The sequence below is a fragment of the Falco naumanni genome, chromosome 7 (assembly GCF_017639655.2).
Source record: "Falco naumanni isolate bFalNau1 chromosome 7, bFalNau1.pat, whole genome shotgun sequence".
In the NCBI taxonomy this organism is placed as follows: Eukaryota; Metazoa; Chordata; class Aves; order Falconiformes; family Falconidae; genus Falco; species Falco naumanni.
In genome coordinates, this window is record NC_054060.1 from 38,185,970 (window position 1) to 38,211,361 (window position 25,392).

Here is a 25,392-nt window from a genome sequence, read left to right on the forward strand (position 1 = left end):
GATCTTGTGGACCTTCCTCTTGCAATGCGCCTGCTGTAATCGAAAGAAATGCTTCAGCTGCAGTCAGCCAGACTTAATTCTGAGAACAGAGCAGCAGCATCACACTGATGACGTTAATTACTGATTAATTCTGGTTTTAGGATATGCCTTTTCCAGCTAAATTGTAGAATAATCTGATAAACATGCCCCTGATCCAGTATGTTCCCAAGAAAGACAATATAAGAAAGAAGAGATCATTGTTCTTTTATTAGAAACTTTACTTCTTTCTAAACCATTCAAAAGAAAATTCTAAGAAATACATAGTTGCAAAGTTTGAAAGTACAAGAAAAAAAAGTAGATTATATGCAATTACGAATTAAAATTTCTGTGCATAAAAGTATTGTGAGTACACCTGTGCACCTGGGGCTATTTATTTTTTTTTAAATCAAATGTGATGTCACATTTTGCAAAGTGCCTATGAAGAATTACAAAAAATACTGAGACTCATAGCTTCCAGGGAGGAAAAAAAAAACCAAAACAACAAAAAAACACAGACACACATGAAAGCAACCACAAATGCTAAACATGCACCAAAGAAATGCAGGAATCTCAATGGTAAAAAATTTATGTTAGTCCACTCTGCTTTGAATGGGTGACTGGACGGAAAATTAAATTTATGATGCATATATAATTTTCCATCTCTATGAACTTTTAATTCAATTATAAATCATATTTGTAGCAGTTAAAAAGCACTCTTCCTCTCTATTAGAGTCTTCTAGTGGCTGCCTGCCTCTCCCCTGTATCGCCTTACACATTGTTTTAAAATTTTGCCTACCACCACTACACCTGGCACAATTACAGAAAACAGGGGATCACTTCTACCTGCTACAATACAAAGCAGATGGGTGTCACTTCTAACTTGGATTAATTTATTGATGCCATGCAACACATGATGCCACAAGCAGCTGCAATGACAAAAGCAAGGGTCCAGTTCCACAAGACACAATGGCCAACCCAGCAGCCCCCAGTCTGCAGCACCCACTACTCCTATAATTTATCTTCTGCTGCCTCTGGAAGCTTATTTAATTCTCCAACCTGGCAGAAAACTAACCTAGCAAAAGCAAAACCAAAGTACCACATACAAACACTGTGCAGGTTTGGTCTGTTGTTGTGGGGTTTTTTTTCTGTTGGGTTAGTATGTTTAATTAACTCTGACAAATTAGTCTGTCAAGTGTTGAGTGGGTAAAATTACAGTGAGCAAGAGAGGGAAGAGGATGCAAGACCTTCCTCCCAAGCAGACCCACGGTTTGTGTTAGCTTATCTGCCCGAGCTATTGTAGCCTGAAAATGGGAACGGATGGCTGGTGGAGGGTGGAGGCACCAGGTTTGCCTCCAAGACCAGAATCCACTTAACCTCAGTCTCCTGAATTTTACAGTACTATCTTCCAGCTCTCACAGTTCTCTGGTTTGTTAACATTTACACCTAAGCAACCCTATACACCCTTTTACCCCATTATGTCTGAAGGACCAAGCCTGTCATCTTTAACGTCCCTTATTCAGTTGCCCCAGCTCTGTTACATTGTATTTTTTCATTTAATTGAAGAAACTGAAACATTATCACGTAAGTATTACTCATCTTCAAAGTTACTAGTTAGAATGACTTTATTACATCAATATGGATCAGAAATAAGGCAAATTTTATGAAAAGAAGCAGATAAAAGGGAAAAGGGTTCTTTCAGTTTAGCTTTGCCAGGGAGCAAGGTGAACAAAAGGGGAGAAAAAAAAAAGAAAAAAAAAAAAGTAGTAGGTTGCCCTAGTATTGACTCTCCCTGTTTAAACACATTTTAGAAATAAGGATATCAATGACCCAGGGGTATACCTTCATGTAGGAGTTTAGGGTCCTGGCAAACATCTCCTACCTAGCAATGACAGCTACAGAACGGAATCTCTCAAATAACTTACACATGAGACAATGCTGGAGTAAACCACACTACCCTGTTCGCTGCTGTAAAGTTTCACCTTAATGCCTTACAACCGTGAACTCCATAAAAAATGAGCAGATACAGATATACTGCTCTTAGGAGACCATACCAAACAACATATTTTCCAGCTTCCATGAATTTTAGTTATAAAGCATTCGCTTAACACAACAGCAAACATTTTTCAATTTCACAGCTGAACATTTAATCCCACAACTCTTTCTTATCTGCTTCCAAAACCCAAAACAAAGCATCCAGGTCATAAAAGACAGCTGTAATACAGTTCACTTAATTATTTAATTGCCAATTAAATAAACAATTATTTAATTCAGCTATACATTTCTTCTGAAAGACTACTGGTGTGGTAGTCAGAAGCATTTTTTCAGACTTGTGCAGATAATATCCTTATTCTAAGTCTTTCAGATAAATACACTATCAAATGTAGCAACAACCTAAGCAAAATTCACCATACATTAATCAATAATACCGGGGGGGGAGGATGGGTGGTCGGGGGAAACCCATAACCAAAAACCTTACTATTTGTAGCCTGTTTATTTAGCTTTAAAAACAGAGGTGGAAACACTGAGCTATTAAATAATAACAAGGCCAGGTAAACCACTACACCCGTATTCCCCCTTTACAATGAGCGGGCTCAGACCTTTCAATAAATCAGAACTGTTTTAAATGTAAAGCCTTGATTTTAGATCCATCTGATCCATTAAGCTTTACTCAAAAGAAGTCAAGAGTTTTTAATTTTCAGTTCTAAACATGATCAGTGTCCAGAATGAGCTTTTGATAAACCATTAATAAATCATCAGAATTACGAAGTGCTCGAGCCCAAGTCCTATGGTCCCTTGTTCATGATATTAAGAATCTCTTCTCAAGAAAAGCAAGTAGACAACTCTTCGGAAGTATTGTACCAGTCATCTTTCTTCCCAAATTAGAAAGAATGATGGTAAGTGACTGAGAGACAATGTCTCTCAAAGAAGATGACAGCACAACTGGCCCAGCTCTAGGTGCCACAGCAGCACTGACTGCCAACCACTGGCTCCCTAATACATACCTCAATTTAGACCCAGAGGGTGCTCACGCATCATCACCACTCACCCCTCTTTGGTTCATATTGTGGCCAAGCCTTGGAAGTGCATTTCTGCTGCACACCAGGAGTGCTCAAGTGCTGATGTGTGTTTGGCACACAGCATCAGATTAGAGCCAGTCCAGGCAAATGCAGAAACCTACCGATACCTGTCCTCACCACGAACTGTTTTGCTTTACAGGTTTCTTCCTCTTGTTCAACATTTCCTGCTAATGTAGGCATAGCGCTAAAATACAGGATCTTCGAGCTAAGGCATCTTAGATATACCTCTTTTAAAGTATTCTGCCCTTTGGCTGCAGATCCTGCAGCTTACTATTTGAGAAAGGCTTACCTGTATGCCACTGGTAGCTGACCCCAACCTACACATCAGCCAGACCACACACCAAAGCACCAAATTTTAAAAAATGGATCTTTTCTCACTACTCAGTAAAAAAAGGCCTCCAGCCCTGCAAAAAAATATAAATGCTTAACTTAAAAATTGTATGTATAAAATCTTTTGTCCCAAAGGATCCCTAATCAGCTCATTAAAACATCTGAACACAGAGGAAATTGCTTATTTCTAAACTGAACACAGTCACCACAGGGATCTCACACACACATACACGCGCTGTCTAGCACAAAAGGAAGAAAAAGAAAAAACCTACCGTCACACCTCCCTCAGTGCATAACATTATAGTTAGCTCTGTATTGCAGTCCTACTGAAGTCCACAGCCAAACTTCTATTGCTGTACAGCATCACGATTTCATCTCTTACCCCAAATCACATCAGTAATTGCTTACTGTGTTACACTGAGCTATTATAAACATGCCTTATATCCATGCCTCATATAACCCATGGGCAGGAACTCCTTTAATTAAATTTTAAAATTCAATTCAAAATTCAACTTCTAGGTTCACAGTTAGGAACCTAGAAAAGATGGCCTGATTTTTCAGATTGCTTGAGCACAGTCCTGGCTGTCACAGCCCTTTTATTTTGGCCTATATTTGGAAAACGTAAAGCAAAAGGGCAGCAATGCAGATACTCGTTCAAGTCTCAGGCTATGTTAATGCCTGTAAGGTTTTTATCAGTTTAGATAAAGACCCCGCTGCCCCCTGCAGCCCAGCCAGCCTCACCAGACCACCCATCTAGCTGCAGACCTTGCCCACCTCCAAGAAGCCATCCTCCACCAGCGTGCAATTCATTAGACACTGAGAAGCAGGACCATGTCGTGTAGCACACTAAGCCTGATGTGCCTACTTCAGGGTCAGGAGAAGGACCCACCTGCAAGATCCTGCGAGCTGTTTAAAGTACCATCTCCACTGGGAAGATGGGAGGATGCTTTCCAGGCAGCAACAGCTCTGCCTAAAACAGTTTGGGAAATGTTGGACGGGGAAGGGGAAAGGAAGCAATGAAGTGGTAACCAGTTTTAGTAAACATAAATACGAAACTGCCCATCAGTGTCTTTTTCAGGGTTCAGGATGATTTTGTTTTTTCCCACAAAGGAAAATAATAATAACAATAAAAATGAGCTGCTCCTAACTCTTCCTGACTTCAGGATACAAAAACTTTCCGCAGCCTCAGGGAAATTCTCCACACCACTGCCCAGTCATCCCCACTTGGGTGTACAGAAGCTGCAGTGGGAAATCTCAAAAGCTGTTTCTGTTTGTTTGGCTGTTCAACACAATTGTGTTGAAAAAGAAAAAGAAACATGTAGTTTTCATGCAATACAAGGTTATTTACAAAGTTTAAATTAAAAAGTATTTGCCTTTACTAGCTCGGAACAATGACTGTTTCTCTCTCTTTTCTATTTACCTATTGAAATGTGCTCATTATTCTGTACCTTAGGAACCTTACATTTTAAAGCTTAGCTTAGGTGCCCATTCACACACAATTCTGAGATGATCATAAGCCAGTAGCAATGTTTCATATACTGACCTGCAACAGATTATAGAAGTTATACTTAAAAACAAAAAATACTTCTTCTTTCCTGTTTGCAGGAAGCTTACGTAAGTTTCCAGTCAAATACAGGGTCTATGCTATCAAGAACTGCAAACTGCTTTTATCACAATGAGGTGTTTATTTCAGATTTTAAATTCAAAAAGGCAATTAGCTGATACAGTCCACAATATCTAAAACACTGCTATAGACCTGCAATACTGGTTTTCAAAAGAATATATTATATTTATTCAATAATCAGTCATTTCAAAGCAAGACAAGAAAATGATGGACCATGTCAGATTTTACTCTTTGGAAGTAATGGAGTGTGGACAATCTCACTTAATTACTTTCCAAAGAATTAATTTAGTGAAATCATGTTAACATATCATTATCCCCACCCCATCTCCCTAAAAAACCTCAGGGAGCTACTTCCACACTTTAATTATGTAATGGACAAACATTTAAAATTGTGTTTCATGGAAGAAAATAACCATCCGTAGTTCCTTCTGCACTCCCTCTAAGCTTTCACAATCCCTTATGGTTGCACAATTAGCCCCATTTCCAAACAGCAAGCACCACTCAAAAAATTCAGTCATTATACCAATTCAAGCAACCTTCCTACTTATTTTCTCACATCTTTCTCGAGATTTTAATGATTAAAAGACAGGTTCTTCATTACAGCGTCGCACAATTTCTCTTGACAAAAGAACAGCAGCATCAACTTTAAAATCCGCATGTTAAATTTCTAAGGAAAGCAGAAGCGGAAGGGAAGTCAGGAAAAAAACTATTAAAATGTATGTCACTGACTGGTGTACTCCCTGTATCCTCATCTATTCACTTTTTAATAATGTAGTTCTAATACAGTTTTAATCCTTACTTCAATTGTTTGCACGTGGCTTAAGTTTTAATAAAAGAATCTTGAGTTTTGCTAATCTTAATTAGAATTTAAAACACATAATCTATCAACTCTGTTAAAGTACTATTAAATTTTTTAAAAACTCCTTCAAGATCAGATAAAGCATGTTTTTCTGCTGAGAGCCCAATCCTTTAATTTGCAATTCTGTATGTTGTTTTATTCATGATAAAATACTTGATACTTGTAGTTTCTCTCCATACTGCTAACACTGACACAGATTCTCTATTGAGGTTTGACTATCACCGAAGGATTCTCTCATGACTGATCTACATTTTCATTTGTTTTTAAAAGTTTTGTTAACAAAAAAATAAGGGAGGGGGGGAGGGGAGCAAATGAAAAATTAAATTCCAGTAACTACAATTAACACTATCCATGACTAAAACAAGCTTTAATAATTCATTATTTAGAAATACACAGCTAATTAAAGGGCAACAAATTCATTTTACTTATATAGTGTCTTATTAAAAATAATAGTTCGAGATTTAATAGGCTAACAATATATATTGTGAAAGTGTCCATTACAGCAAGTTATTTTAATTTCATAGTGTACTGATTTATTCTGCATTCAATTACTGCACATACCAAAAAATGTGTGTCTCTATGCCACCCCTCCCCTTTATTCCAGGATAGAAGAAAGTAAGTTCTAGAAGCAAGCTGACAGAAAAAAAAAAACAAAACAACAAACAACCTTATATTCTATAGAGCTTCAAAATGTGTGAAACAGATACTTACTGCAAAGTCCAATCCAGCATTACATTTAAGAATTCAATTGTAAGAGCCAGAACAAATCTCAATGAAAGAAAAAACCAGAACTGCTTAGACAGCATTTTCTTAGGTAATAATATCTTCTACTGTCCTACAAAACTGATAGAACCTTCATGTAGGGTATCTCCTCCAGTGCTGAGTTCAAAACACGCTGCTGTCCTGGAGGGAATAGGTCTAGAGATGAAACATGAGAAAGCCTTGTTTGTCTGCTGTTGTTACAGGACTTTGAGAAAAACAACAAACATGAGTAATGCCATTAACATGTTTGCAATAGCTTTCTGAACATGCTTGCAACATCTTTTCATATACACGGTATGAATCTGCCCACTGAGAACCAAATTAAATACAATCTTGCTTTGCATTATTCCTAGGAAGTGATCACAATAAAACAAATTACAGTCTCTTCCAACCCTGGACAGATTTGAACTAGTGACCTGAAAGCTGTAAGGCTCGATTTACCATTGTTCCTTCCCTAATCCATCCTACATTGTGTGATTTTGGTCCAGCTGTAGGAAAAGGGTAACTGGCTGTATTTCAGAACATTAGGGAGAGGAAGCGTGAGATTCAAATGGGAAAGAAGAGCCAGCTGCCAGAATAACTGTCCATAAAGGTTTCCTGTTTGTGGTGTTCACTTCCTCGCTGACAGGGCATCACTCCACTTGTAGATACACAAGTCAGAGAGAGAAAAGGTACATATATTCAATTTATTTTCAGTAGTGGTGGATAATTACAGAAGCGGAAGATTCAAACTGGAAATAAACTGACCACAACTAGTATATGAACTGATTCACTCTATTTACTTTTCATGACTGAGAGTTAACTATTACCTGTCAAAAGTCATAATAATACGATTTAGTGATTTTGGGGGGAGGAAAGGAGCAAAATGGAACTGTTACTTCTTAAAGAGGGTATTTTTTATTATTCTGTGTGCTTTTTTCATAAATGTTAATATAGTTATCACTTCAAAATTTTCTCAAACTCCGAATTTTCCTATTAGCAATTACACTTATTACACTTCAGGTAATCAGTTTTAACAGAACGGTAATTACTATTATGAAATCCCTTGCCAAAGAAATCAATTCCATTAAGTAAGAATTTGCTTCACACTTTTTTTACTGCTTTACCCAGATACTCTAAATTTGAAGTTTCTGTCAAACAAGGAACCTGTAATTGCAAAAATGGTGTTTTGACAGTTACAAATCTCCCATTAGCCAGATGAAGGATATTAAAAAGATGCTACAAGTTGTAAACAGATCAAGGATAAATTGTCACTTTCTTCTCTAAGTCCAGACATGCGTTTTGCAGAGGACAGGAATCATAGATTTCACCCTTTACATTATTTTATATGCCTAATAATCCTGCCCACAGCCATTAGCATGAAGGCCATGTTTATTAGGTCATTATTCGGCTATAAATGGATAAGGAATTGCAGTCAGAGGACCCACAAACCTCTGCCCACATTCTACGTGCCTCCCCAACCTGCCTATAATCACGACTGATCACTCTTGCAGCTCAATAAATCAGCTGGAGGCAAGATGAGCACTGTCTAGAATTCCAGTACGTGCCTTGCTCTGTAGTTTCATGTCCAGCATGGTTCTCTCCATCAGTTTTTAAGCAGACGCTAAAAACCTTGACGCTATCTTGCCTTATCAGGATCCTACCACTTTTACCTTCAGCTTAAATAACACATTACTAACACCCTGATTGACTGCAGATAAACATAATGGCTTTCTACCTAAGAACTCCATAAAAGCTACATCAATAGCAAGGAAGGTACCTATAACCAGGCACAGTTAAACAAACTTTATTTTTCAACATGCAAAATAAATCAACAGTATTGTTCTTTACCTAGAAAGTGAGATGTAAGTTGAGAACTGCCCTTAGACAGGCATGAAAATGAGTTATTTTAGTGTCTGTCTTAAAAATAAACAAACAGAATAGGCACAGCCACTAGCAAAGCACTTTGTGTATCTGAAGAGACTGTCCTCTGAAAGTTAAGAGGGAGATTTCAAACAAATGTGATAAACTCCTCCAAAGTAGGTATGTATTTTCCTCTGAGTTTAGAGCTAAGGAAACTAAGGCAACAAGAATGAAATAACTTGCCTAAAATCACAGTGGAAGTTAGTATTTCTTGCTTTGATACTATCTCAGACTGACACTTGCGTTCATTAACACATTTCTCAAACGCCAACCCTACCCTTACTGCTCTGTAAACCAGTTGAAGAAAGTAGGTGTCTTTGAACTAGCTGTGCTAAATATTTGCCCTAGATTTTAGACAGGCAGCTCAAAATGAACATATTTTCCTCACCTCTTTCTTCTCTTCCTTCTTTCTTCACTTAACGTATTTAAAATACCTTATTAAACAATCATGCAGACTAGATCTGCATATGAATAAAAAAGTGGAGTGGGGGAAGACCCAAATTCTTCTCCTGAATCCAGAGCCCTTTCTAGAGCGAAAGGGAAGCTTGTGGTAAGTTTGCCCTCATTATTACTCCTTTGCACTCTGACTAGGTCCAATAGCGAAGATCCTGTCCCTCACCCCCATCACAACCTCCTGCCCACCACTGCTCCCTTCCTCCTCTATTCCTTCTGTGGCTGCCACTCTCCCGAGCAGGGAGAAGGGACCAGGAACACTTCAGGAAAAAGTTCAGCCATCCTTGGACCCAGGCTAGAGTTCAGTTGTTACCCTACAGCTGATCCACAGTTATTTTTACAGGAAAACAGGCTTTGTATCCTGGTCTTTCCAAACACAATACGTACAAGGCAGTCTCTTCACCGTTTCTTCAGTTTGAGACCATCAGAAAATTCCATCGTGTCTTTATTTGTAAAACTAAAATGAAATCCTTTCTTCTAGGTTCAGAACAGCAAACCTTACAACGTACAGCAATGACCACTTGGAGTGCTTACCAGCCATTTCTGTATTTCACTTTACCCTATATCAAAACCACATTTTCCTTTACATCTCCACCACTTTCTTGCTCTCTGTTTGGTTCTTCTTCATGCCTGCTCCACTCACAACTTCACATCATCTTTCATACTACCCATGACACTTACAAGAGCTTTCCACTTCCCTGTAAAGCAATTTTCTTTTCCTTTTTCAACCTCAAAAACCTCACTGGCATCCTCTATCTGTACTTTCTTCCTCACGGGTCATGTGTGTCTGTGTGAAGTATCTGATCACCTCAAGGCAGTCTCCAAGGCCTTATTCTCTTGTTCTTCTTCATCTCTTCTAATACAGTTTCAATGAAGGCTAACACATAAAAAGTTTCTGAATTCAACCAGTTTCTTTCATAAACACAGAATAATACAAGTTTACAACAACCCTTGAGCTCACTATCTACAATGAGATGACAGCTAGGCAAGCAATATTGTCAGTAACACATTCTAGAGCATAGTATTTAAGGACTAACTAAGATTTTAAAACCTATGTACAGCACAAATACATATGGCTTATTTCCATCATGTGTAATAGGTGTTCAGAGTTACAAAATCAACGTGACAGTTCTCAGAAATAAGCTACTCTGCTTATTCAAACTATTCAGAAAGTGTTGCTACTCCTACTGCTCCCACATGCATGCTACAATCATGCAAAGTATGACGTGTGACACTAGCAAAAGCAAAGCCCAGGGATTTTAGTAGGAAGACAGCTTGCTTATAAATGGGTTAGGGTATAAACTCTGAAATACATTGCTGCATGTTTGGGGGGGGTTCAAATACTTAAATGAAATATTTACTAGGTTTAGGCAAAACAGGCATCTGCTATTAGCATACAACCCCTGTACAGAGTCATAGTTTTCTCTCCTGAAAAGCTCTGAGAATCCGTACGGCGTCAGCACACAATGCATAGCCCCCATGCACCACTCATCACGCACTGAAAAACTGCTCCCGCAATCTCAAAGTCTGCACGTATTAGTTTTCTGCTAACCTGTCCCTTTCTCGCTCCACACGACAAAGAAAATCACGTGGAATTTATCATCTTCATTTCTTCCAAGAGAAGAGGCAGCTATGTTTGATGCTGTTGCTGTCATGATGCAATTTAATATGAACCTGACTCCAGCAGCTCAGACAGCGGTAGAAAGCCAGACCACTACTAAAATCTAGAGGAATAAGAGCTCCACAAATCAATTTTCAATGAAATATGGGATTACAAATGCTCGCAAGTTTGCTGTTAAAAAGCAATAACTAGACTCAAAATAAGGTGGTTTTGAGCATAAAGTTTACTATGAAGAACTCTTTGTAACATTTACAATACCAGATTTATTTCCCCCCAAACAACACTAAACACCAGCTAGCTGAATAATCCCAAACACTATGCAGGCCAATCCCCAAATACCTCCTCTGAGGATCCTGGCAGCTCCTCGCCTCCTTCTTCCTTTTTTACAACCTGTCACTGCAGCCCAGCAGCTCCGGTCACCCCACCACCCTGGCGATGCCACCACCACCACAACCCCCACCTTCCAAGAGAACAGAAGGAAAAATCAGTTCAGGTCAGCTACCTGAACTCTGCAGGGGGATCAAGCCGGCCAAAACCTGCCCCTGGCTGGTGCGGAGGGCGGCGGGGGGGTCCGCGGGAGGGCGCGGAGCGGGGCGCGGGCGGAAGGGCACCTGCCCCCGCACCGCCGGGACGGCCGCCACTGCGCGCCGCAGGGTCACCGGCGTGCGCTCGCAGCTCGGCTGTACACACACACACAGAGACACACAGACATGTGTGTGCAGGTTGGCATAGGCGCAGCGGGGACACATAGCGGTGGGTGATCGCTCGGGCTACCAGACCTGCCTCCGAGGCCGGCACACGCGTATCTATGATACATACACACGTTCGCACACATATCTGCACACAGCCCCGCGGCGGAGCCGCAGAAGTTGCTCGCAGGGGCACCCCGCGCCCAGGGCTGGCAGGTTTCCCGCTGTATAACGGGGGAGGCTGAGGGGGGTGAAGTTTCCTCCCTCCTCCTCCTCCTCCCGCCCCTCTCCCCGAGTTACGCCGCGCGGCCAGGCTGGCCCTGGGCGGCGGGGGCGACGCCGGCAGCCTCGGACAGGCCCGCTCCCGGCGCTGCCTTCCCCGCGCCGGCCTCCGTCTCCGCCCCGCCGGGGCGCCGGGACCCCGCCGCTCGCCGGGGACGGCCGCGGGAGGCGGCCCCCGCCCTTACCGTTGCAGAACTGGAGCAGCGAGGAGGTGTCGTAGAGGCTGCTGTAGCTGGAGAAGCCGTCCTCCATCCTGCCGCTGCGCTCCCGGCCTCCCCTCGGCTGTCCCGGCGGCCGCCCGCTGCCTCCTCGCCCACACGCTGAGGAGCGGAGGCGGCTGGGGCCGCGGCGGCCTGCTGCCTGCCTCACTCAGTTGCCATGGCAACCCATTCACTCCGCCGCGGCTGGGGCGGCGGCCGCTCCGCCGCTGAGGCGAGGGGGGAGACCCGCGGGGCGGGGCGGGGCGCCGTCACGGCGCGGCGGCGGGGGGGCGGCGGGGGCGCTCTCCGCACCGGCCGCGGCGCTGCTCCGCGCCCGGCGGCGGCCGGCCCGGGGGCTCTGCGGCGGGCGGCGCGGCCTCCGCCCCGCGGCTCGCAGGCGGAAGGGAGATCGCGGCGCCGCGGCGGCGGGGCCCTGTCAGAGCGGGCCGGCGGGGTCTGGCGGGAGGGGAGCCGCCGGGCGGCGGGGAGGGCCGGCAGCGCGCAGCGGGGAGGCCCGGGGCACCGCTAGGGCGAGCGGGGAGAGGCGCCGCGTCGTTCGGCGGCGCGGCCATTTCCCCTCAGCGGCTCCGCCGAGCCCCCGCGCCGGGCCGGGCCGGGCCGCCCCCGCGCCGCCAAGCCCGGCCCTCGTCTGAACGGGGGGCGAGCCCCGGTTCCCCGCGGCGCCGAGGGGCCGTGCCAGCCGCCTGCCCGCGGGGCGCGCCGAGACGGGCTCCCAGATCGGGGCGAGGCGGGGCGGAGGCGCCTCCCGGCCCTGCGGGGGGCAGCACCCGCCGGGCGCGCAGCGAGCGGCACGGCCGTGCGGAGCTGGGGAGCGCCGCGCCGGGCTCTCCGCACACGCTGCGCGGTAGCTGCCGGGGCAGGGCGCCGCGCCGTGAGCTCAGCATCCCTCCTCGCTGCAGCCACTCGCTGCTTGCTGCCAGGTCGGTTCAAGCTCCTCTCGCCGCTTGCACTGAAGCAACAGACTGCGTGTAATAGCACCTTCTGGCCTCCACCGATTTCGGTGGCGATTCGGCTGGCTGCAGGATAGAGTTGTCAAGATAATGCTGTAACTGATACTCTCTTACAATAACACGCACACAAAAAGATACATACTGTAATTTGTTGTGCCGTTTTATACGATTTGGGCTGTCTAGTTTGAAGAACGTTATACATTTTTCCTGTACAGGATACTAAAATAATTCCAGCTGGGTTTCATACATTTATCTAGGTTTAACGTCCGTTCATGGTGAGATGAGGGTAGTGGCACAAAACCAGTGGCTAGTAATACTGTAAAATTACCTTATGCCTTATGGGCTTCAATTTCTGTGCTAGGGATGTTGGAGTGTCCGGTGACTGAAAGGCGTTTTTATTTCAAGCTCCTCAAGGGACACAAGAAAAGTAGTGCATTGCTTATCTTTAGCACCTTTGATCTTAAAAAGATGTCACAGCACTTTAAAAAGCTTGTCTTCAGGTCTCAGTCCTTTCAGGAGCTTTTTGCAGGGGAGTTCCATCACGCAGATCCATTTACAGGCATGGGTTTGGTATATACGAGTCTTTTCACCAACCACTAAACCATGGTAGTGCTAACACAAAAATATGCTGTAAAATTAGGCAGAGATATCAGTTCCATATTAAAGCAGAGTGCAAAGTGCTCCCTCCTGAATTGCCAGTGCCAATATCGGTAGAGCTGATGTCATCTCCAACACAAGTACTTACCCAGCCTATAGTGCTTAACTTGTATCTGACAAAAACAACGGCATTTTATAGCTATGGACAATAAAATAACAGAAGTTTGTGGTAGTTTAATTATATAAAAAGGCATGGAAGAGAGAATTGCTTCAATGATACTGAAGACAATAGATTTTCTTAATGTTTTAAATGAGCCATGATTCTTTCTCATCTTTAAAATTAACACAGATCCCTTAGGTTTTCTCATGACCTTTTCATTCATAAGCCATCAAACTTTTCAAAGACGTCATAATCTAAAAAATTGTACACACAGAAACACATGCATGGGATTTTTGGCAGACAAGTTACAACAATAGAAAAATTAAGCTTATTTTGAATACAATTTTTAATGAAGAATTTCCTTCATATTAAAACACTATTACCATGATTAAGTTATTCTTTTGAGGTTGAGAAGTGGCTTAATATGCTGATTTTCCACTAGCTGGAAACAGTTTCAGCACAGGTGGTGTGCATGACATAAGATATCAATGTTAGCTTAACCTGTACCTCCGTCAGATGTGCAAGTTTTGGCAAATGAGTCTATGAGGCCTATGCTGTCTAAAAGTATTATGTCTGTAGTAAAAAATGTGTTGACAGTGAGAGTGCTACAAAGATAAGAGTAGTAAACACCCAATAACTTTTATGATATCTGCCAAAGCAGAAGAAAGGCCAAAAAGGGGCAATGCAGCTCCACTGCAAAAAGCAGAAATTAGAAGTCACTTAGAAACTCAAATCTAAACCTGATCTGAATGCAGCATCATTAAAGGAAGATACAACATCTAAAACCTCACGATAGATTACCCACCAAAATTAGTTGTGAAGGTGTCGGTGAAGCCTATCAGCTCACCATGCTGCAAATCAGCTCAGTGATGGGACAGAAATGATCTCAGCCCTGGTCTCTAGGTGCTGTTATGATGCCATTATATTCTGAGAGCAAGGATCAGAAAAGGAAACCCGTTTCATAGTTTAATTGCAATGATTTCAAGACCTGTTGCAATCTTAATACACTAAACTGCCCCACAAGGCACAAAATGAAAAAAAAAAAAAAATCAGTCTGGCTGTGGGAACAATGGGACAATGGATAAGGATGCACTAATGCATCTCTGGGAATTCTGCCGGTATAGTGAAACAAAGAAAACACTTCTTTTTATTGTCCATTTTTCAGTAAACTATACATTTAATCATTTGTATAGATCAAAGCTAGTGCACCAGAAAATGGGAAATCATGCAGATGGGAGTGTGGCATCCCATACACAACACAGTGGGACTGGTGTATCTGGAAGGGATTTGTTGCCATATGTTTGCGCATGCTTATTGTTGGTAGTGTCAGAAACTGTGATGTTACATTTTTGAAAGCTGTATTTTGTAACTAATGATTTAAGTTTCATTTCTATTCAGTAGTGTAATACAAAATATTATTTGCTAAGTGAAAACAAAAGAGCTTTTACCCATCCCTAGCTGAATTTTCAGGTGTATAATTCTCCAATTTTAGGACAAAGAAGCCTTGTTTTCACTCCCTGTTAATAGGCTATAGTCAAATGATTTTTATGATCTTTGTATTCCTGTTCCTTTTTTATTTCTCTTTCTTTTGCATTACTAATAAATGAAAAAAGATACCCTGCAGCAGGTTCACATCAGAAGTGTCATAGTTCATAACTCTCAACAGTATAGAATTGTACAGTGTTATAACTAATGATACTCTCAAGTCAAGAGCAAGCTGTCCCAGTCACCATGTCAATATGAAACAAAGAAATCTAAGTTACAGTATCCTTTTAAAATTACTAGAATAGCAGACACTGATTATATGAGTCTTATACCCATACTGTTTACATTTAGCAATAATATTGAAGCAAAAAGCCAAATATAAGCACATTTCACCTGGCTGGTAGAGAAGGACTTTTGAAGAGGGACTTTCGCTTCTGGGTCATTTCTGTGGCTCTGTCATTTGACAGCATCAGGCTGGTTTTGCCACTTGGTGATAGCTTGGACGGCCTGCTCTCATACCTGACAACTGTGCTGGGTGCCATTCATTGCCTTCTGCGGGCTTGTTCAGGGCCTGGGATGATGGCACTCGATAAGGGATGGACATTGGGATTTGGATGTCGGTGGCAAAGCCTGCTGTGCAGACCTGCTAATGGCAACAGGTGTAGTGGGTCCTTCACAGAGGTTACAGGAGATGAAGGCTCGGTTCACCACCGGGGCTGGAAGGTTCTTTCAGGTCAGCGCAATGCATGTGTGCTGAACAGATCAGGAAAGCTTGGATGGCGGCTGCACACACTGATCTATTTTGTAACCAGAGAGATCTTCATCTGGCAAAGCACCTAGCACTATCAGCAAATGTGCTGATTTTGCTAAAAATTGTCAGTGGATATAGCATCTATTTTACCATGACTAACTTCTGAAGACCCCCTCAAGCTCTTTAGCGATCATCTGATAGGTCACCTTTACTGCAGCATGATCAAAGGGACCTGAGCTCAGTTCTGTAGCTCACCATGTTTCCATCTAAGATTTAATCCATTTCACCATTTACAGTCTTACTTAATGCAGCAGTCAGTATCTGCTCAAGCCTGGAAGGTTTTAAACTGCATGTTTGTTCAAGTTTTGCTTTTCTTCTGTGAGTTAGAGGTTTCACCCATTAAAAAACTGAAGCACTGCAACACTTGGTGCCTGGCCTCAGACTGCATTCCAAAACACAAGGTACCATGCATGTGCTTCTCCCTGAATCTTACATCACTCATTCAATCCAGAAGAAATGGGCCCCTCTTCCAGCCATTCATTACCAGCACTGGGAGTTAAGTGGGCTGAAGGCTGGAGTCAGAGCACAGACCACATTTCACTGATGCCTTGCTCTGCCTCAGCGTTGGAGGACACGGTGCTTCGGCACGGGGTCCAGCGCTGGGCAGCTGCAATGGCCAGCAGCAGCAGCAGCAGCAGCAGGCTATGCACCGCAGGAGCCCTCGAGAAGGAAGAACCAGTGCAGTGCCTGGGGTTTAGGCACTTGCAGGATGAGATCAGCATTTAGCAGAGAAGGGCTCTGGGATTAAGTTTTGTGTTTACCTGCCTGAAGTCTGCTGAAATCCTGATTTAGACAGATATTTTTTTCTTCTGTTTTGTTTGCCCTTTCTCTTCAGCAAGCAGCAGCAGAGATTGATTATTTTTTTAAAGAGAATTTCATGTGGTGAACAGATTTTCATTCTTCAGAAGTAGCTTTTCCTCACGGCTAAACTATCTCCAGGTATTAGAGTGGGGGTCTCTGTCAGGATCGTATCATAAGCTCAGATAAGGATTTCCTCTCCTACTGTGGTGTAGGAAAGGAAGAAGTGCCTTGCCGCCCAGTCTCCTTTGTGAAAACACTTCAACCACTGGAATAATCGTTCATTCTAAATAGCAGAACTCCAGCGTTTCAGCCACAGCAGGGGTCTTCATGAATGTCACTACAAAGCGCACTTCATGCATGTGGGAAAGATGGGGTATAAGGGGAGGATCACCATTATGCCAGCACAGCCTGAGCGCATTAAATATACAATATAACAAATGTGGGATGAAACCATCAAAGGTATGCATGGTTTACAATCCAAATGAAAATATGTTGCAATATATCTGTATACATCATGTTTTGAATGACATATATTGGAATTGTGGAAATTTCCCTATAATTAGTAAGAATATTCTTAATCATAATGCCCAGAGGAAAAAAAAAAAAACCAAACAAAAAACCCCAACAAAACCCAAAACATATTGCTTTGCAGGTTGATTCATTTGTAAATACAAAGAGAAGACTTTGAGGATGAAAAGAATAATCTATGACTCTTCCCATTCACAGATGGGAGGCTACTCAGCAAACAGCAGTGCTTTCAGACTTGCACCACCTTTTTGAATTAAGTGTTGTCTTTATTTTACTTACTTGGAAAATGAGAGGGAAAACATGAAACAGCCAAAGTCATGCCGGGAAGTTAGCGACAGAATCAAAATAGAATAACTACCAGTTGAGTGCACTAACCATTAAACTACCCTGCCTGCAAACACTGAAGGTATTTATTATTAAATGCTTTCAAGCATAGTGCCTGCAATAGAAATACCTTTATTTTTATAAGGTCCCCGAACAAGTTGGGTCCAATGCACATCAATGTATGTAATGGCCAACTGCAGACTTACTACATCGATAGACAGAACATTATGGTACTGAACTGATAAGAAGCGAAATACACTACAGATACACAGGAATGCAACTCCTTTTCCACCTTCTGTGCAATCTGTGCTGATGGGAATAGCATTTCTGAGATATTAATACTCTGAGAGGTGGATGTGAAGAGGCACAATGATGCATGGCATCACATGAAAAATGATCCATCCACTCTTGAAAATTACTCCTTTAAAGTTTTCAATTCTAGCTCAGAGCTGCAACCCTATTTTAGGTGGCTTTTGCCCTCAGTAGAGGCTGAAAGCTTCCTCTAGCAGAGCAGTTTGAGATCTGTGTGTTCAGGGGCACAAATCCTACCTCGTGTGAGAGTGGCTTCTCTGATTTCATGTACAACAGCTTTGGCACATGTACAACAGCTGTGGCACAGGGTCACCAGCTCATCAGCCAAGGCACAGGAGGGTCATCCCTACAGGTCTGTGTCATTCCCCACTGGGAATTCCCTCTCAGCAGAAGCATCTTTTCTGCACCCTCTGAAACCTCAGGGAGCCCCAGGCATGTAGGTATTGAGAAATCTTTTCAATAAGTATGAAAAAGAGATACTTTTGTGTGTCTAGCACCACATTGATAGTTCTCCTGCACATGGCTGAGATCACTGGTCTTGTTTTAATTTTTATGTTATAATTATGAAGATGTTATTGTGATAATAAATATTCCACAAGCCTATTTTATGCATATATTTAAGTCATATTTTGTTACGATTTACTATCTGGTTTATACAAAGCCATATACAAAGTGATATAAATCTATGGCTTCTGAGTTCTATGACAGAAGAACAAGAGTAGAGCAAACTATAATGTAGATTATTTTTTTTTAATGGTGCTTAAATAACAGCATAGCAAATTGACTATTCAAGGTATATACAAAAATTGCCATTTTTAAACAGTGGTACTAAAGTAGTCCTTCTGTTCAATTTTTAGAATAAGCATTTTAATTTGACTGTAACAATTTACAAGAATGTGTAAAACCCAGAGGCAGAAAACAGGATATATGTCCAAATGATATATGTCAGCCACGCTGTGAGAGAGAAGTCTCTCTCCTCTGCAAACAGATATTCACAGCACCTGTGAACAGAGGGAGGTATCTCAACATCACTTTTTATGTTTCCTGGTCAGTAGGATGGTGGTTTAAACTTGTGCCTTATCAGAATGAATAGTAATATTTTTTCACCTTCCCATGTCACTGTTCCACTGATTTCAGGATCCAGCACAATTAAGGGCATCTCATGGGGACCAATGCATACTAGGAAAATTTACTGTCAGCCATGTAAATAATAAAGCACACATAAAAATGTATGTGTAAGATGAAGCACCACATCCGTTCAATATATTAAAGTTAGAAGGGCTAGCTAATCTCATTTATGTCACTTCCTACATTTGCAATAAGAGCTAAAATTGGTAATTTATGTTTCTGGAAATTTGCCCAGATATGGAAAATGGAACTATGGCAAGTGTCTTCTGAGAGGTAATCGGAAAAAATACTGCATTTCTTCTAGTGATTTCATATGTTATTCTTGCTTTTAGTTAGGGATTTATTGGAAAAGCTAATTTGTGCTGCTAGACAAAGCATAGAAAGTAGTTCTGGAGAGTTTACCTGTAATCTTAACTCCTGTCATCACATATGCCCATTTACTGCCTCAACTAACTTAGCTTCATGTTTTGCTTATCCATCTCCTGCATCTTTCATCAAATACAATATTAATTGTTCCAAAAGAGGTAAGGGAAGAAAGAAGACAATATTCCATTTCTACAGTGTGGGTTATTTCTGCAACAGACAATAGAAATTCCACTGGTTCAAACTCATTGAATTTCCATGAGCTTTTCCCAAGTGCGTGGAGGAGCAAGAGGGTGGAAGGCAGGATGACCTACAAGGGATAGGCAGGACATTCAGCCTACTACACTCGCAGATTCCTTTGATATCTGCCAGATCCCAAGACCACCTACGTTGAGACCTTCATCCCTCCACTGCTTTTGCTGCCTCAGCCCATTTCTGCTTTCCCCATACAAGATCCCAAGACACAACCTCAGCATGGAATGAAACAGTTAAATCATCAGCTGATCTAAACTTGGCTGGCTCAAGAAAAAAGCAACAGGGAACAATCCTTTCCTACAGTTTTCAACACTACTTTACACTAATTTCCAGCATGGGCTGTAGCTTTTATTTTTGTGGATAACTATAGTTTTGTTTTGAATTAAACATTTTTATTTACTTTGGAAGAGAATTTGGCTTGGAAGAAACTTTTTTGTTCTGGTCTGTGCAATCACCCAAGGCCCACGATGTGATCAAAGCAATTTTGTATTGCGTGTGTTTTTTCAATGTAATTTCTTTCTACAGATTCGTAGCAAGTGTATCCAGAAATTTAGATAAATTGCACTTTTCATCTCCTTTTGACATATAAAACTTCAGAAATAAAATGCAACAAAGTAAATGGTTGAACCGAAGAAGCCTTCACTGAATTGCCCAGGGATGTCAATAGATATAGGGATTTAAATTGCAGGATCAGGTCCATACAGTAATAAAATATTTGGCTTTTGGGAAAAGAATGCTGGTTGTTCTTAAAAGACCTCTGCCAGCCAGTGCCAGGTGTAGGATTACTAATCCTCCTCAGGGGAAGCCATGCGTGGCATTCTTCTCTTTGGTGGTGGCATTGAAGAGAGTCCTGGACAGAGGAAAAAGTAATAGGGGCAATAATGACAGTCTCTGAATGAAGCCCTGAGAAACAGCCCAGGCCCTGCCACCCGGCTGCCAGCCATCCAAGCATGAAGAACAATCGTGCATTTGTTTTGGATACCGAGTTACCTGATTTTAAAAATGTTTCCTGATGTAGCCCTTTAATTCTTAAGTATTTCACCACCTGACATCTCTCTCTCAAGCTTTCAAAGAAGCAAGAGAAAACCAGAGCTATAGATAAGAGGAAGGATGGAAACTAGAAGGATTTTGCTATTAGCACAGTCATTATTAAAGAAAAAAAAAAGGGGAAGAAGACAACATCTTTTCAACTTTCTGATGCCCAATAACCCCTCCTTGCCCCGCCACTCTCTGACAGAACAAATGCTGGAATAAAGAATAGAATGGATCTCAAAAGAAAAATATGTATTGTGTGCCATAAATTATACAAGCAGATGCAGCCATGAACGAAAGAATTAAGAACATAAACCCCCTGCAGTGTGCACTGTCTTATGAAGGGCTGGAGGTTGCCAAGGGACACTGCGTGACCACCGTGCAGTCCAGGCTAGGATCTTGCTCTGAACATCAGCCTGCAGCCCTGTCGTGCAGGCACTTGCTGCCTTTTCCTTCAGATTTTTCCTCTTAAACAGCTCTTTTACATATAAGTACCTGTTTAATGAATATTTGGCCATAACCCGCTTATGGTATGTTTTACAGATGTCTGAGAAATCTTGCAATGACGAATTTTGCATCTTTTCCCCAAACCTTCCCTTCAAATATTCCCACATGAAGGTAAATGAGTCCCGCTAGACTAAAGGATGGGTAGAATAGGCCAAGGGCCAAGTCTTCATCTGGTGTAACCTGGCAGAGCACTGTCAGTTTCAGCTGAAGTCTTGATTTCATTACTTTTTATTTGTTAGAAAAAGTGTTATATAGCTTTATGGTGCTATATACAGCAATAATCAACAAATAACCTAGCTAGCTGCTTAATGCTTGTCAGAGCCTTCGTTCAACTAAACAGGTTTTTGGCAAAGTCAAACCTCTGGATCCAGATTTTTCAGATTTACACATCTAGAATATCTCCCCATTCCTTCATGACATCTTTTATTTCAAGACATTAGCAGCTATTTTCTTATTCAGCAATAATTTCAGCAGGGGAAAAAAAGCTTAGTAATACTGATGTAATTTAGTGCCATGTGACCAATTAAGAAAAAAAAATGCATTTCAAAGAAGTTGATGGCATTCATTTCACATCAGTAAGATGTTTTAAAGAAAACCCATATAAAACTGTGTAAAAGGACATTTTTTCCAACATCACTCTTTTGAATGTCATTTGGTGACCATCCAAGAATAAGGAGTTAAATACTTTATGCTGGAAAAGAATATATATGGCTCATGATTTTTAGCTGTCGTACATGTGAACTTGTGGAAAATGATGCAATCAGAGACCAGAAGCACAGCAAAGTATCTGTTTGTATTCAGCTCTGCTGAACAGATCAGAACTGCTGGAGGACTGCAGAAAAAATATCCTTTTCTCTCTTGCTCATGCCCTCCATGGTCTACCTCCTGTTCGGAGTTATATCGTATTCAAGCAATACGATTAGGGGACAGTCTTGATATGGTTTAACATTTTGTACTTTTTCCATTTATCTGATGAAGAGATTTTGCTGTGTCATTCATTCATCATTTCCTTCCATGTGAAATCAGGAAATATAGCATATGAAGACTGAAACCCAGGGTTTTTCTATCCCTGCATGTTTTCCCTTGAGGCTCAGAAGCTCAAGTTATCCCGGTGTAGAGGAAGGAGAAGGAAATGCGGTGATGAAGTTCCTGGCTTCATCACAAGCCCCTTTCTGACCTGGCCAGAAGAAAGTATAGGGAAAGGGATTGAACTCTTCAGGATAAATATGGATGCACAGCAAAAATATGTTGAGGTAAAATCAGAAAGATGAAAGCACCAAACAAGATACAAGCAGGGACAGTGAGGTAACAAGATGTCATTCTACAAATACATACAAAGAAGACCAGGAGAGTGCTGGTCCGCTACTCAGGGGTGCAAGACAGTTATCGATAGATGACATGGGGGAAGTAGAAGGGATTAATGACTGGTTTGTATCTGTCTCCATTAAAGCTGTATTTCAACAAACGTGTTGCTGAAAAATGCAGTTACACCCTCCCTGCTCCACTCCATTCCCACTTCCTTATTGCCCTCCTGCATCCCACTGCCACAGCGACTTGTCAGGGCATGCAGGGATCCGGCTGGGGCAGCTGATCCAACTGAAAATTAACCTAGCAAATAGATGATTGTTACTAGGATCAATTAGTTCTGCAGTTCGATTCATCTCATGGCTGCACTGTATTCAGATGCCTTTTCTCAGATTAGCTAGGCTCATTACCTTCATCTTAGGATGCTTAATGGCCAGACTGATCCCAGGACAGGTAGTTATTGTCTCTGAGTGACTAGATGTATAGGGTGTCAGAGGGTCAGAAATAGGAAAGCATGGTGCCTGTCTTTAAAATGGGGGGAAATAAGAGAGCAGATTATCAATCAGTCTGTAAATCCAATTCTTGCCGCAACATTTAGGATTTTTTAAACAAACTATTTAGAAGATATAGGGGAGACTATCTAGAAGATAAAGGGGAAGTGGGCAGCATTCAGCTTCAGTTTTATGAATGAAGTCCGTCAAGCCAGTCGAGTTCTTTCTATGACTGTATTGTGCTGCGGACAGGGGAAAGGCAGTTGGTGTTGTATAACTCAACTTCAGTAAGGCTTTTCGCACACCCATGATACTCCCATAAGCAAATAAGGAAATGCAGTGTTGCTGACCCTGCTACACCTGTTCTAACAGGTATAAGACTATTCGGGTAATCATACCTAAAAAGTCACAGAAAATAGAAGGGTCTATGAAACATGATTCTGCACAGTTTTGTCCTCCGTCCCATTATAGTCCACGTTTTCATTAGTGACTGAAAAGGGAGCAGAAGACCCACTTAGTAAATGTGCAGGTCACAGCCTGGGAGCTCTGCAAGTATGCTAGTCAATAGGCAGATTAAACTTTAAAAAAAGGTCTTGGCAGCTTGAAGGAACTATCTGTAAAAGCAAGATGAAATGTACTAAGGACCAGTCCAAGGGACTACATTTAGACAGGCATTATCTGCTGAAAGATGAGTAATAACCGGTTGGGAAATAGCCTGACCAAGGGTAGACCACAAACCAAACATTGAGTCAGCTATGTTATGCAGAAAGGATAAATAATCCTGAAAATGTATGAAGAAATCCTTCCAGCCTATTCAGCATTGATAACACCTCAGTTGGAACATTAAGTCCGGTTTAAATTGTATCAAGAAGATTCTTATTCAGATTAGACATCAAAATAAAAAAAAAAAAAATCCAACTGTAAGGGCAGTAAAGCACTAGGATAAGTTGCCTGGGGAAGCTACAGAGCATCTGTGGAACATATCTAAGATCATTTTAGACAAATATGTATCCTGTTTGATCTGATATGTCTGGTCCTCCCTTGGACCAGATTGACCAGATGAACTTTCAAGGTCTTCTCCAGCCTAGGTTTCCTGCGATTCACTTCACCAAGTTATTGTCCATCCATGAAGCTTTCTGGGGAACAGTAGCTGCAGGCCCACTTCCATGGGCATTTTGCTGTTGTTCTTCTCATCTGAGGTTCACAAGTAATTGGCTGGAGTGCCTCAGATAATGCCATTTTGCTTACAAATTCTCTCTCAGTTGCTATCAAGCTGGAGTAATATAAATTAGGACATTGCTCCATTTTTCTGTTCTGAGGAGATCAAATCTTGCCTCCGTTTAAGTCATTGGCAATACGTTCCTACCATCCCCAAGAGCAGCTGATGAAGAAAACAGGTTAGTTTATGTCGTACCAGAAAATAAAGTGGATATACCAAAAAATCAAATCACTTTCCTGAGCACTCATCTACAGTGCTTCTGTTCTGGAGGCTACTGATGGAGAATCAGCCTTTCTTCTCACGGTCACTGGTGTGTGTCAGGTCAGGTCAACACGAAGCAACCACAGTCCACTAGTGCTTGTTATAAAATGAGCTAAAGCTCTGTTCCCTCTTATGAGAAGGTACAAAGCAGAGTCAAAACTTGACAAAATATCACTATCGCAGTTGCAATAGTGAAATGCCAAAAGCCTGAGCAGGCATTAGGACTGAGGTGTCCTCACTGTCTGCTTCCAAAACAGCAAGTGGGCTGTCTGGAATCTCTTTTTTCTACTCTGTTCTCTTTTTTGGATCCACTCCTATAATGCTCGTATGGACAAGCTAATGAAGTAAAAAGGCTGTTCACACTGACTGTGGTATTTGCTTTCAGTTAAAAGTGTCTAATTGCTGTTCAGCAGGCAAACACGTACACCTACAGAAAGGAGAGCTCCCTCTGGGTTTGTTGCCCCCGAGCATCTTTAATCAGCGCATCTGAAAATATTTTTAAGTGAGCCCAGCCTGTATTTGCCTTCATATCACAAAGATCTGCTAGGGACAGAATCAAATTTTTGGGTGTGTTTATGTTATTCCCTTGTGTGAGATTAAAGGTGTTTATGCCTCTCTCTTCTCTGCATTCACAGACACCTACACTTAAAGGCATTCTGTACAAACTGTCTTCCCTTTCCATCATAAAAGAGTGATAATCTAATATGATTTATTTCCTAGCGGCACAACCTCCTAAACAGGCACTGAAGATATCATTAACCTTGAAGGCTAGACTATCTGTTTTCTGGACTTGCCCTTCACAGTGCTAACAGAAGTAGTTTCTGCAAGAGAAATTTGACTTTTACATTATCTAAGACATGCATTTAAATCCATAAAATATATGGATCTCTTATATATTCCAGAACCTAAACCACAAAGTTTAAAATGATATCTTCTCACTTATGAAACTCGGACTTGCCATTGTGCTTAGGTGTAATAGTTTGGTATTTGAGAAAGCTGTGACATTTGGATCTGTGTCCAACAGA

At 41.8% G+C, this 25,392-nt stretch overlaps 1 protein-coding gene across 15 annotated transcripts in view; it reads right to left on the minus strand.

Annotated features, from left to right (window-relative positions):
• Nucleotides 1-25,392, minus strand: part of EML1 (EMAP like 1) — a 130,592-nt gene that overhangs the window by 73,268 nt on the left and 31,932 nt on the right. For 2 of the 15 annotated variants that reach the window (XM_040599798.1, XM_040599799.1), the window contains exon 1: nt 11,803-12,028. The exons of 12 other annotated variants lie outside the window; for them this stretch is intronic. In XM_040599798.1, coding sequence (XP_040455732.1) covers nt 11,803-11,869 — 67 coding nt within the window. In that variant the 5' untranslated portion in view covers nt 11,870-12,028. Of the gene's footprint in view, nt 1-11,802; nt 12,030-25,392 lie in introns of those variants that run through there. One more of the 15 variants, XM_040599792.1, reaches the window with a different exon arrangement.